At 50.8% G+C, this 10,673-nt stretch overlaps 3 protein-coding genes across 3 annotated transcripts in view; 2 read left to right on the forward strand and 1 right to left on the reverse strand.

Annotated features, from left to right (window-relative positions):
- The window catches only part of LOC110388003 (feather keratin 2-like), a 906,242-nt gene that overhangs the window by 202,833 nt on the left and 692,736 nt on the right, over positions 1-10,673 (forward strand). The gene's annotated exons all lie outside the window — the stretch shown is intronic.
- On the forward strand, positions 58-1,825 carry S100A11 (S100 calcium binding protein A11). The gene is made up of 3 exons (XM_021376800.1): positions 58-261; positions 1,255-1,404; positions 1,596-1,825. The coding sequence occupies exons 1-3, from the start codon at positions 259-261 to the stop codon at positions 1,746-1,748; spliced, it is 306 nt and encodes a 101-aa protein (XP_021232475.1). The 5' UTR covers positions 58-258; the 3' UTR covers positions 1,749-1,825.
- The window catches only part of COPA (coatomer protein complex subunit alpha), a 19,112-nt gene continuing 10,375 nt past the window's right edge, over positions 1,937-10,673 (reverse strand). The window contains exons 14-33 of the mRNA XM_021376612.1: positions 10,221-10,303; positions 9,509-9,648; positions 8,949-9,034; positions 8,419-8,557; positions 7,910-8,072; positions 7,651-7,797; positions 7,168-7,357; positions 6,953-7,048; positions 6,678-6,766; positions 6,323-6,446; positions 5,952-6,041; positions 5,750-5,859; positions 5,464-5,541; positions 5,207-5,275; positions 4,850-4,986; positions 4,245-4,431; positions 4,050-4,160; positions 3,634-3,795; positions 3,341-3,535; positions 1,937-3,020 (exon numbers count right to left, since the gene is read on the reverse strand). Coding sequence (XP_021232287.1) covers positions 2,961-3,020; positions 3,341-3,535; positions 3,634-3,795; positions 4,050-4,160; positions 4,245-4,431; positions 4,850-4,986; positions 5,207-5,275; positions 5,464-5,541; positions 5,750-5,859; positions 5,952-6,041; positions 6,323-6,446; positions 6,678-6,766; positions 6,953-7,048; positions 7,168-7,357; positions 7,651-7,797; positions 7,910-8,072; positions 8,419-8,557; positions 8,949-9,034; positions 9,509-9,648; positions 10,221-10,303 — 2,456 coding nt within the window. The 3' untranslated portion in view covers positions 1,937-2,960. The remainder of the gene's footprint in view (positions 3,021-3,340; positions 3,536-3,633; positions 3,796-4,049; positions 4,161-4,244; positions 4,432-4,849; positions 4,987-5,206; positions 5,276-5,463; positions 5,542-5,749; positions 5,860-5,951; positions 6,042-6,322; positions 6,447-6,677; positions 6,767-6,952; positions 7,049-7,167; positions 7,358-7,650; positions 7,798-7,909; positions 8,073-8,418; positions 8,558-8,948; positions 9,035-9,508; positions 9,649-10,220; positions 10,304-10,673) is intronic.

Here is a 10,673-nt window from a genome sequence, read left to right on the forward strand (position 1 = left end):
GGGGGGGGGAGAAGAAAAGAAAATGGAAGGACGATAACTGCAGACACTACAACGTAGAAGGGAAGGGAGGGGCCCGGTCCGAGGTGGGGACCGCAGGCACGTCCCGATCCGCTGTTACAGCCTCCGATTGCCCAACGCGGCCCCGGGGGGGGCTGAACCAGGGCCGGGCGCTGCTGGGCGAGGCTCGCACCGCCCGGAGCTGCTGCACAACGCTGAGCACCGCACTGAGAGCACCGCACTGAGCCCCCAGCCCCAGCCATGGTGAGTGAGAGCAAAGCGGGGGGGGAAGGAAATAGAACCAAAGCGAGATGCGTCGTGGCACTGCGAAGAGTGCCAAGGGCTGAGCTGAAGCTCTCGGGGAGGGGCCTGGGCACAGGGAGGGGTGCAGAGGGGGGAGAGCGGAGGGTCCCTGTGGTTGCTGAGGTGCAGCAAGGCTTCTGCTTGCTCCCATCCCCTCTCCTTCCTGCACCCGGTGCTGGGCTGGGGGCTGCGGCTCTGTCCCAGGGTGGGGGACAGAGGGGAACCGAGAGCCGAGGCAAGAGGGTGGAGGCAGCTCCGTGCTGCAGGTCCACCAAACAGGGGGAGAACAAGGCCTCGGGCAGAGCAGGATGTGGCAGCGAGGCCCCAGGATGCTGAGGTTGGGCAGGGAAGGGCAGACTCCACCCGGCCCTGCCTGCAGGACTGGAGCCAGGGGATAGGAAAGAGCCCTAAATCCTTCCTCTTCCCCTCGCTTTGTGCCCTAACCCTGATGCTGCTGGAGCAGCCCAGCTCCCCCCCCCAGTTCTGGCTGCAGTTGGGTGCTGGCCCCGCTTGCATTTTTCTCCAGTGACTCAGAGTTTCTGCTTTAACCAGACAGTAGAAGGAGGGGGGAAGGCAGACATACAGATCCAGCCAAGTTGTGCCAGAGAACACAGAGGAAGGCAGCAAGGCTCGAGGAAGAGGCAGCTGCCCACCACCCTGTATCAACCTATGGTTCCCCCACGGAAGTTTCCATGCTGCCAAAATGCCCAGGAGCCGCTGCAGCAGGGGAGCAGCCAAAACCCCTCCCCGCACCACTCCCATCCCTCCTCAGCACGGGGCTGTGCTAACTAAGCGAGAAAGAAATGAATACCGAAGAAAAATGCAGCTGGACGGGTTGGGCACAGGAAGCTAGAGATGGAAAAAGGCTCAGGGCCCGCTGCTAGGAGCCAAAACCCTTCTAGGAGGGCAGAGCAAGCTGCAGACGCACCCTGAACTCCTTTCTGCTCCCCCCAGTCCAAGGTATCCCCCACTGAGACCGAGCGCTGCATTGAGTCGCTGCTGGCCGTCTTCCAGCGGTACGCAGGGCGTGAAGGAAGCAACCTGACGCTCTCCAAGAAGGAGTTCCTGGCCTTCATGAACACCGAGCTGGCTTCCTTCACAAAGGTGAGTGGAAAGCCAGGCCAGGAGGCTCCCGGGGCAGTGAAAGCCTTTGCCTGCAGGGGGAAGCCCTGAATTCCACCAGCAGAGCAGAGCCTGACCAGCGCTGCCCCTGCAGAGAACACTGCTCCCTTTGCCAAAGCTGTGTGGGTCCACACCCAGGCAGACATCAACCCCAACCCTTTGGTCTCTTGCAGAACCAGAAGGACCCCGGTGTGGTGGACAGGATGATGAAGCGGCTTGATATGAACAGTGACGGGCAGCTGGACTTCCAGGAGTTCCTCAATCTCATAGGAGGCATCGCAGTGGCCTGCCACGATGCGTTGCTTGTTCAGGCTCCTCGGCCCTAGTCCCAAGCAGCCTCATCTCACCCCCACTGTGAACAGTCCTCAACCAAGAGCCTTGCAAATCTGGAAACTGCACCACCACNACTGCGGCGGTGTCAGGTGCGATCAGAGCGAGGGGAACAAATCAGCTTTGTACAGATTCAGTCTGTGGCAATGCCCGCCTCGTTTTTATGAATAAAGGTTTAAAATCCTATCGTAAAGCCTTGCTTTATTTCGCAGAAAGTACTAGGCAATTAGTCCAGCCCCAGGGGGAGCAGGAGCTCTAGGCTCTGTGCTGATGCAAGAACGTGTTCTCACTCATCACTGCTCCAAAGTGCAACCTGCCCAACGAGGAGGAGCCTCCAGTCTGCTCTGTACCACGAGGAAAGGCACAGCAGCACCCCATGGTACAACTGCACAGGGTAATGAACACGAGGATAGTTGGAGCATGGGCAGTAGCATTTACACATTAAGAATTAGCAGAAGCAGCCCCTGCCAGCATGACTAATTATTTCAATACTGCAGTCTCTAGTTTCTGGAAATGTCAAAATTCTCTCTTGTCTGGCAGCCTAACAGCACAAAGGGGTGGGGTGAGTGGCAGGAAAAGAGGAAGTATAACGTGGTATCTAAGAGCTAAGCTACAGAACAGGAAGATCAGGACAGTCGATTTACTTTATTCATGTCAGAGGCAGATTATGTAGAGAAATGCTGCTAGGACAACAAAACAGAGTCAACACAAGCACTTGGGTGCTGAGCTGCTCTTCTCCAGCCACTTCTAAGGGGGCTGTGCTGGCCCCAGTTCCAGACAGTATTACACTCCTATGAGAGCCAGGCTCAGCTGCACCAGGATCTTTAAGAAACACAACACTAAAGAGTGTGAGAGGCAGGCACTGCCTCTTGAGCAACTCCTATTGAGTGTGTTATAATGCACCCAGGTCTCAGCAAGAGCCACCTTATTCCCTCTGGAAAAGATGAGCCTGGAAGCAGCGGTACACATACACAACATCAACTGGATCTGAAAGAGGAGCCCAAATTATTACTACTTAGAAGCAGCAGAAAGGCTCATTACAGCATGCCTGGGTGGGGAAGAGCAGTTAAGACACAGCACAGCTATAGCTATGGTGAAGGGACATGACTAGAAGCTGGAATGGGGGGGGAGGTGAATGTTTTCACAGCACAATGTGGAACAGGACCATCTCCCTCTGATCTCACACCTCCCAGGGACTGGCACACACCTCAGCGGAACTGGAGGGGGCTGATCCGCAGCCCAATGACATCTTTGCCAATCTCTGTCACCTGAGGAATGAAAAAGAGATGATTAATGCTTCGAAGTAACAGGATAGCCCAACCCCATCTGCAGCACTGAGAGCCTGGATGGTTTGTAAAATGAACTCTGCTGATCCCTGCAACATCAAGGCCTGAAGGCAGCATCTCAGCTACACTCTATTTCATAATTCCCAAACTGCTCCACCTCAAGTGTCACGTCCTCTGCCCTCCAACTTGATCCAAAACCCAACTCAGGACTAGGGGGGGGTGCAAGGGGAAAGCTACTGGAGAGGAATTCTCAAGAAAAACACAGGCTAGGTAGGAATGGGTGGCAACAGAAACTCCCTTACTGTTGTGACACGGCAGATCTGCCCTTGGAACTCAGGGCAGTAGCAAGCTCCACTGAGTGGACACTTCTCCACGGGCTTGCCACGATAGATGGGTCGGTAAGAGGCAGCACAGATGTCAAAGGGGTTGTGCATGTCATAGTTGAGCTGGTAGGTGTCGGTGGGATTCTTCTCACACGCTGACAAGATCTTCCGGGTCTGCAAAAAGCAACCACATCAATCAGAGGGGCAACTACAAAGCAGACCAAGTAGAGTCTGCCACAGGAAATAATTCAGGCCCTGCATCACAGACGTACCTGCTGGGCCACCTCAGGCTTCGGACCCAGCTCCAGCAGCCGACGAGCAAAAGTAGCAGCTGTCTTGAAGTTTTTGAGTTTGAAGAAGAGATTGAGAGCAGTGCGCAGTACCAAGATCATGTGGACAGGCTGCAGGTTGGAGTGGGTGAAATAGGCAGCCATCTGCATCAGAGAGAAGGAGGAAAAGTGAGGATGCAATCGCCACCAATCATATAAGAAACTGGATGCCCTGAAAAAAAAAAAAATGAGACAGGAAACACCAATCTCCCCCAGGTGATCATTGCTACATCCGTTCTAAAGGCAACAAATAGCAGAAGAGGAGACTCCTAATGCTTTTTTTTTTTTTTTTAAACCCAAAGGCTGCTTCCTCCCCATCTCCCTTCCTGACACCCAGTGAGGAAATTCAGCTTCTGTACCTCACAGATTCGCTTCTGGTGCTCCAGGGTCTCTTTGGGCAGCTTCTTCCGCTCGATCTCCATTGAGAGTCCGACAATATACTCCCGACAAATGGCTATCAGCTGCTGGGCCTTTGAGAAAAAGGAGACAGTCAGGCATTTGGCCTCCTGCCCCATGGCCACACAGACAACAGATAGAAGAGGTCTGCCCCTCACCTCAGCAATCTCCTGCTTGTTGTCCACCACCAGCAAGGGCACACTCAGCAAGATGGAGCGGAACTTCTCCACAGCCTCCTCAAACTTGCCCGCTGTAGTGAGCTGGTAGCACAGCTGCAAGCGCTGGATCAGGTCATTGAGTTTCAGTCCAACAGCAGGGAGGGCATTCTTCAAGCCAGCTTCTTTCCTGGAGGCACCACAGAAGGGGATGGGGGTACAAACAGGAGCAACATAGAGGCCAGCAAGTACACATCAGCATTACACAGCTGCAACTTAGCAGCATTGTGACCTAGAGCAGTGCTGTTTTTCCTGGCCATGAGCATAGCATAAAAGACACCCGTGCTTCCACAGCTGTCACCCTCAATGCCAAGCTCTCTCTCTGCACTAACACAGGCTGGAAAAGTTTGACTTTTTTCCTACAGCAGCTTCCCACCATCGGATTAAAAACACACAATTGTGTTTCTTTAGATGCCTCAACCTTCGGACTAGCTTTGTCAGGGGTAGAACATCTAACCAAGGGTCATTTCTGGCTACAACTGCTGAAGACCCACGGATACATGGCACCAGGAAAGGAGCACAGAAGAGGAGCTAACCCAATTGCTTACCAGTTGCGATGTGGGTAGCCATACATGGCAGGGAGACATGGCAGGGCTTGGTAGGTTGTACGTCCACGGGCATAGGTCTGCAGGAACAGCTGCTTGTAGGGTCCAAAGTTTGTTACTCCCACCTGGTCATGGAGGAGCTGAAAGGGATACATTGATGTGCTGAGTAAGAGTTGTCCAGAGCCATAGAAAAGCTGCACAGACATCACTCAGGCTCACAGAACCTCTTCATTTACATCCAGAGAAAGAAATGTACAAGATGATTCACAGAACAAAGCTTCAGAGTACATCAGAGACAAAAATAGAAGGGGACAAGGGCACGTTTCTTCCCCCCCCCCAGAAACTCCAGGTGTAGCTTACTCTCATTGCTGTCTCAAAGGAACCTGCCAGAACGTGGTCAACAGGAAGCTGTGAATTGTTACACCACACCTGCAAGAACAGAAGGGAAATTATACAAGAGAAATTGTGCACACACACACTCATCATCCCTCACTCCCCTTAGCAAGTTCCTATGCACGCAGCATATGAATGTTAGTAAGAAGGACTAAAGCTGGAAAAAAAAAGCAGCACCGAAGTAGAAAGGTTCTGAAAACAAAATCAAAGACTTGCAGTGTTACCTGAGCTGGGCTGGTGCCCTTGGTGGGTGGCACAAAGAAGCCATCTTCTGCTCCTCCTGCTGGACCAGCAGGAACATCCTGGGGGAACACACAGCTGAGATTTGTTTCCAGCACCCAGATGAAATCAGAGGTGGCCACAGCTGCAGTGACCAAGCCTCTAATGAAGCCCAGATCACATCAATATTCCCCCTCCCCACCCCAAGCTGCCATTGCCTCCCAACTCGCTACAACTATAGGCTATGTGAGAAACCTTCCAAAAACATCAGTGACTCAAAAATCTCCCTACCAGCTCAGGAGGAAGATCCAAGTCTTCTTCCACTTCCCATCCACCTCCTTCTTCCTGTCCTTTACCCAGACCTTCCTCTCCAAAGCCTTCTCCAGCATCCACAAAGCCATCTGCGCAGAGATGGGGGGGGAAAAAAACAGTTAGAGCTCTTATGCAGACAAATGCTTTCACTTCTCTAGGAAATATTCTTTGATTCACTCACCTTCATCCAGCTGTAATTCTGCATCTTCTCCCCAGCCTTCAGTGCCAACATTGTCGATATCAATGTCAGCAGCCAAAGCACCTCCTTTGCCTAAAAGAAGGACAGGGTTATTCATTTCCTCATCTCTGAGTAAGCCAGGTGTTAAGAAAATAACTGTCAAAACCCATCTCATGTTACAAAGCCAAAGATTTTTAGATTTGCCAAGGACAGTGTAAATACTAACTCTGAATTTCACAACTCTATAGATTTGTTACCTGTAGTAACAAACAACAAACCTGTGGTTTAACAGCAACAGCTCAGGAGACATGGGAACAAACATACCTGTTCTGTATATCCCAACTTAATGCAGCTTTCCAAGTACTATGCAATACCTTTGCTAGCAATTGTTCCTTCGAAGAACCCCTTGGAGACAGTCAGCAATGGCCAGTTGGTATCCAGAGGCATGACAGGAGCAGGAGGCTGCAGTAGTTTTGCATTGGGATCAATGTCTGGAATCTGAACAAGAAGGAACAGAAAAACAGCTAAGGGCCACAGAAGGAAAATCCCCCATCTTTGACCTACCCACCTCCATGCAGCACAGTTTCAATTCTGTGAGAAGTGGCAACTGGAAAGAAGATGGTACCCCCGCTCCCAGAAAGGAGCTGCTAAACTCGTCACACTAACACCAGATCCTACTATCAACCATCCCAAACTCCACTGTTCTTGTTGCTGAATCAAGTTGCTAACCGTTTCCTTTTCAGGATCAAACGTTTCCTTCAGGTTTTCAGCTTCCTCATCCAGACCGTGAGTTGCAGCTGTGAGATAGGCCAGGGACTCTGAAATTAGATACAACAAACATGAATGCATGCTCTGTTGTCTGGGGAAGGAAAACCATCTCATACCAGCTTTCTATCCACCTAGTTCAGTTTCTCATCTCTCTCCAGATATTAGTGTTCATCCCAAATCTCCCTCCAGCTCCACCCCAGTCCAGAGAGAAACACATTAAGCCTGCTACTACTTACTTTGTCCACAGTTCTTCAGGATCCTCACTCTCTCTGCCACATCTCCTAGATACAAGGCATTCTGGTAGTGGCCACTCATATCTTTACGGATCTCAGCTAAACCAAAACAAAAAGAGTCAGTCACGATAACTGCTTCTCTTGGCCTTGTCTGTGCTGCTGCAATTTCTCTGGGAACGATGCTCAGCACCTCTTGCCTCATTCACTTTTGCACTCACCTATCTTCATCATCTTCCGAAGCTTCTCCAGGTTGCCAGTAATAAGATAGAGGAAGGAGAGCCTATCGAAGTTCTTGGTGCGCTGGTAGCACATCTCCACAATCTGGTGATTTCCCTGCAGCAATGCCACTTCTCCCAGTTTCTCCCAGCAATTCTTGTCATCCAGAGCCTTGGCTGCTTCCAGAGCAATCTAACCAAGAGAACGGATGTTGGTACAGGAGCAAATCTGAAGAAACTGCTTAACACAACACTCAAGCTTGATTCTCTGCCCCCCACTAAAGCCACTATGAGGGTTTGCAGAAAGCAATTCTCTGCAGGCAATACCTATGATGTAAAGAACGAGATTACAAGTTTCATTGCACTAAATCATGCCCCAGCTGAAGGCCTGCACCTTAGCAGGGCAGTTATCACCCCCCCCCCCCCCCTCCAGGAAGCAATGACCCCAGAGATGTGTCTTTCTCACTGCACTATCCACCATCTCACCTCAATATTGCCACACTCCAGTGCCAGACTGAAACGGGTCTTCTCATCCTTGACAAAGTGCAGGGCCACCTCAGGGTAACCTTTTTTCTGCAGGTAGGCAATGATGGACTGGCCCACAAGCTTCGCATTCCTCACCATGTGCAGCACCTGCAAAGAAAACACCCAGGCAGTCAAGCTGACACCACCCACTTGCAAGGCACGTTCCTTAACCCTCAGGCCACAGTCAGGGAACACTGCAGAGCTTCTCATGCCTCCTCACCTCATCGTATTTTCTGTTGATCAATGCCAGCTTGAATTTGAACTCTGTGGGATCAATGGTGAGGACCCTGGGGCGACATTCTCTGTCCAGGCAGTACACATTGTTCCCCTTCACACGAGTAACATAGATAGGCAGGTCCAGGGTGCGGATGATGCCGTGATCCCTATGCCAACACACAGAAAATGTATGACACACACACCCCAACATATCTGTATGGCCACGTCTCCTACCTCAAAGGAAGCCCACCACATTATTATTTAGGCTGCATTATAAAAGCAAGCTCCAGTCAGATGAACAGTGCAGCCACCCGATCCAGCAATAAAACCCCAGTGCACAGGGTAAGCAACCAACCAGAAATGAAGTGCAAACATTTAGCTGTCTCGGTACATCCACGCTGTACTAAAAGCACAATTACAGCAGCACCAGCTTTAGTGTCTGCCAAGAAAAGAAAACCACCCCATTACAAGGCCAACCATTTCAAGGACCCAGTGCATAACCCCCCGACTCACCCTGTGGTCACAGCGTATTTTATGTGGTTGCTGGTGGTATAGATGAAAACACCACTTTCATCCCAGGCACCACTCTTGACACGGATGTTTTCATGGATGTTACAGAGTGATTCCAGCTTTCTGTTGCAGATCATGATGGCTGGGGACAAAAAGAAAACACAGGAAGAGGGACAGGTAGCTCTATCAAGCATCTGCCTCTGAGTTACAGCTTCTCACCTCCACAGTCTCAGAAATACTGACCGCAATCAGAATCAGATATTAAGGAGATGATGGCAATCACAATGAAGGTGTCACCACCTGCCCCTTGTATTGTGAAACTAGCTGAATCCTCTGAGGAACACAGGAAACCCTGGGTCCTCTAAGGTTTTGCTGAAGTGACTGTGAACCTGTCTCCAGCTGTACCTACAGTGCTAGGCAGAGCACTGAGCAGTTACCGTAGCAGATCATGCAAGCAGGAACGTGCCCCCAACTAAGGAAGGAGCAAGCATGCCCTAGGATCCAGGTGAAACATTGCAGCCTCGCCTGCTTACCATGCTTGGCCAGCAGAGCTACATGGGACATGTCAGCTGACCAGATGACATATTTCACCTTGGAGATCTTCACCGAGGCCAGAGTCCTGGGAAGAAGACAGCACTGACATTAAAGAGTTAAACAATAACCCCAGCCTGTTTCTTTGTGGCTAGCAACACACAACCAGCACAAGCCTGCTATCACGTTGCAATTTTAAGAGCATTTTGAACAGATATAAAACCTAAGGGAGAAGGCACCGGGCAAGCTTAGCTTGATTGAGTTTGGGATTTTTGATTTCTTTGCACTTTTACAGCACCCGATTCTGTAGTCACAGAATTTACAAGGGTATGGCACGCAGCTCCCTGTGATCAATGGCACAATGCCTGCAGCATAAATTACACCTTGGCTATGTTTGCACTCTGCTCTCCCTAACAGTTGTTAGCCGTGGTTTGGATCAGACTGATGCAGCCTGCAGCTGATGCTGAATTCTGGAGTGCATTAATAGCTATTACTCGTCCCCAGAGGGCACACGCCAACAGGATTACGATATTAAAACTTCTCCCTGCAGACTGGATCTTACCGCTTCTGCTGCACGTCAAAGAGGGTGATGGAGTCTGCATCTCTCAGTAACAGGTTCCCCGTGCCAGCATAGAAAATCTCATCACAGTTCGGCACCTGAACCTTCTTCGTGATCTCGTTCTTCAAGTTTTTGATTAGGATCTGCCATTTGATGAGAGGAAAAACCGTGACAACGCAGGGCAGTTAGGAGGAATCCACCAAGAAATTTAGGATTATTTTAGCTCCAAATTTTAGCTGAACCTCAGCATCAAGAGGCAAAACGAAATGTGTGGCCTTTCACAAGATTTTCCGTGACTGTCTTTTCCTCTTCTTTCTCCTATTGTAGTCCACACACGAGAGAACAAAGACCTTCATAAAAAAAAAACCAACCTGCTTTTTCTCCATTTCCTCATTACTTTCATGCCATGAAGGCAACCAGGGTGGCTTTGCAGCCCTGCATTGGTCAGCTGTCATTTCTGAACCACCTGCCATAGCAGGCTTCCAGCAACCGAGCCGTTGTTTTCGGTAAGAAGTTAAATACTATTTCAACTCACAACATTTCCACCACGTTACGTTTCTTCCTATCCGCAGCCCGCTCTCTGCTGAGAGCTCTTTGCCAGTCCACTTGGATCTCTAATATCCGTGAACCCAGGCTCCTCCCGTACCCATTTGTGCCTTTCCAGATGACAATACACCCAATTAAAAAGATGACCCTATTAAGCCTGTCCCCTTACCGAATGCATTCGATCCAGGACTGCAAAGCGGTTACGAGCTACCCACACAGCTGTTAGCCCGGAGGAGCGCTTCCCTTCGGGGGCTAGGGAGAGAAAGACACAGGCACTGAATAAAACCTCTGGCAGGCTCTTATGGCAAAACACATTAGTCAGTCTCGTTTGATCCCATCTTGGCCGTTGGAGCCGCTTCCTCCTCATTCATGTTTAACCTGAGGCTATTCGCGAGACTCATTTCCTCCCCCCTCCGTGTCCTTTCAGATCGAAGCGTGGCCGGCGCCAGCCCCTCTCTGCAGCCAAAGGCAGCAAGACAAGTGGCAGGCAGCGTCGCCAACGCCACTGCTTGGCGCTGGAGCGGCCATCCTGGGCGACAGCACCGTCTGTCAAGCTAACGAGCAGAGCCTCACCGGCCAAACCATCCGAGCAGCGAGGGTCCCGGCTTCCATGTACAACCCC

This window comes from Numida meleagris, chromosome 24, assembly GCF_002078875.1.
Source record: "Numida meleagris isolate 19003 breed g44 Domestic line chromosome 24, NumMel1.0, whole genome shotgun sequence".
Lineage (NCBI taxonomy): Eukaryota > Metazoa > Chordata > Aves > Galliformes > Numididae > Numida > Numida meleagris.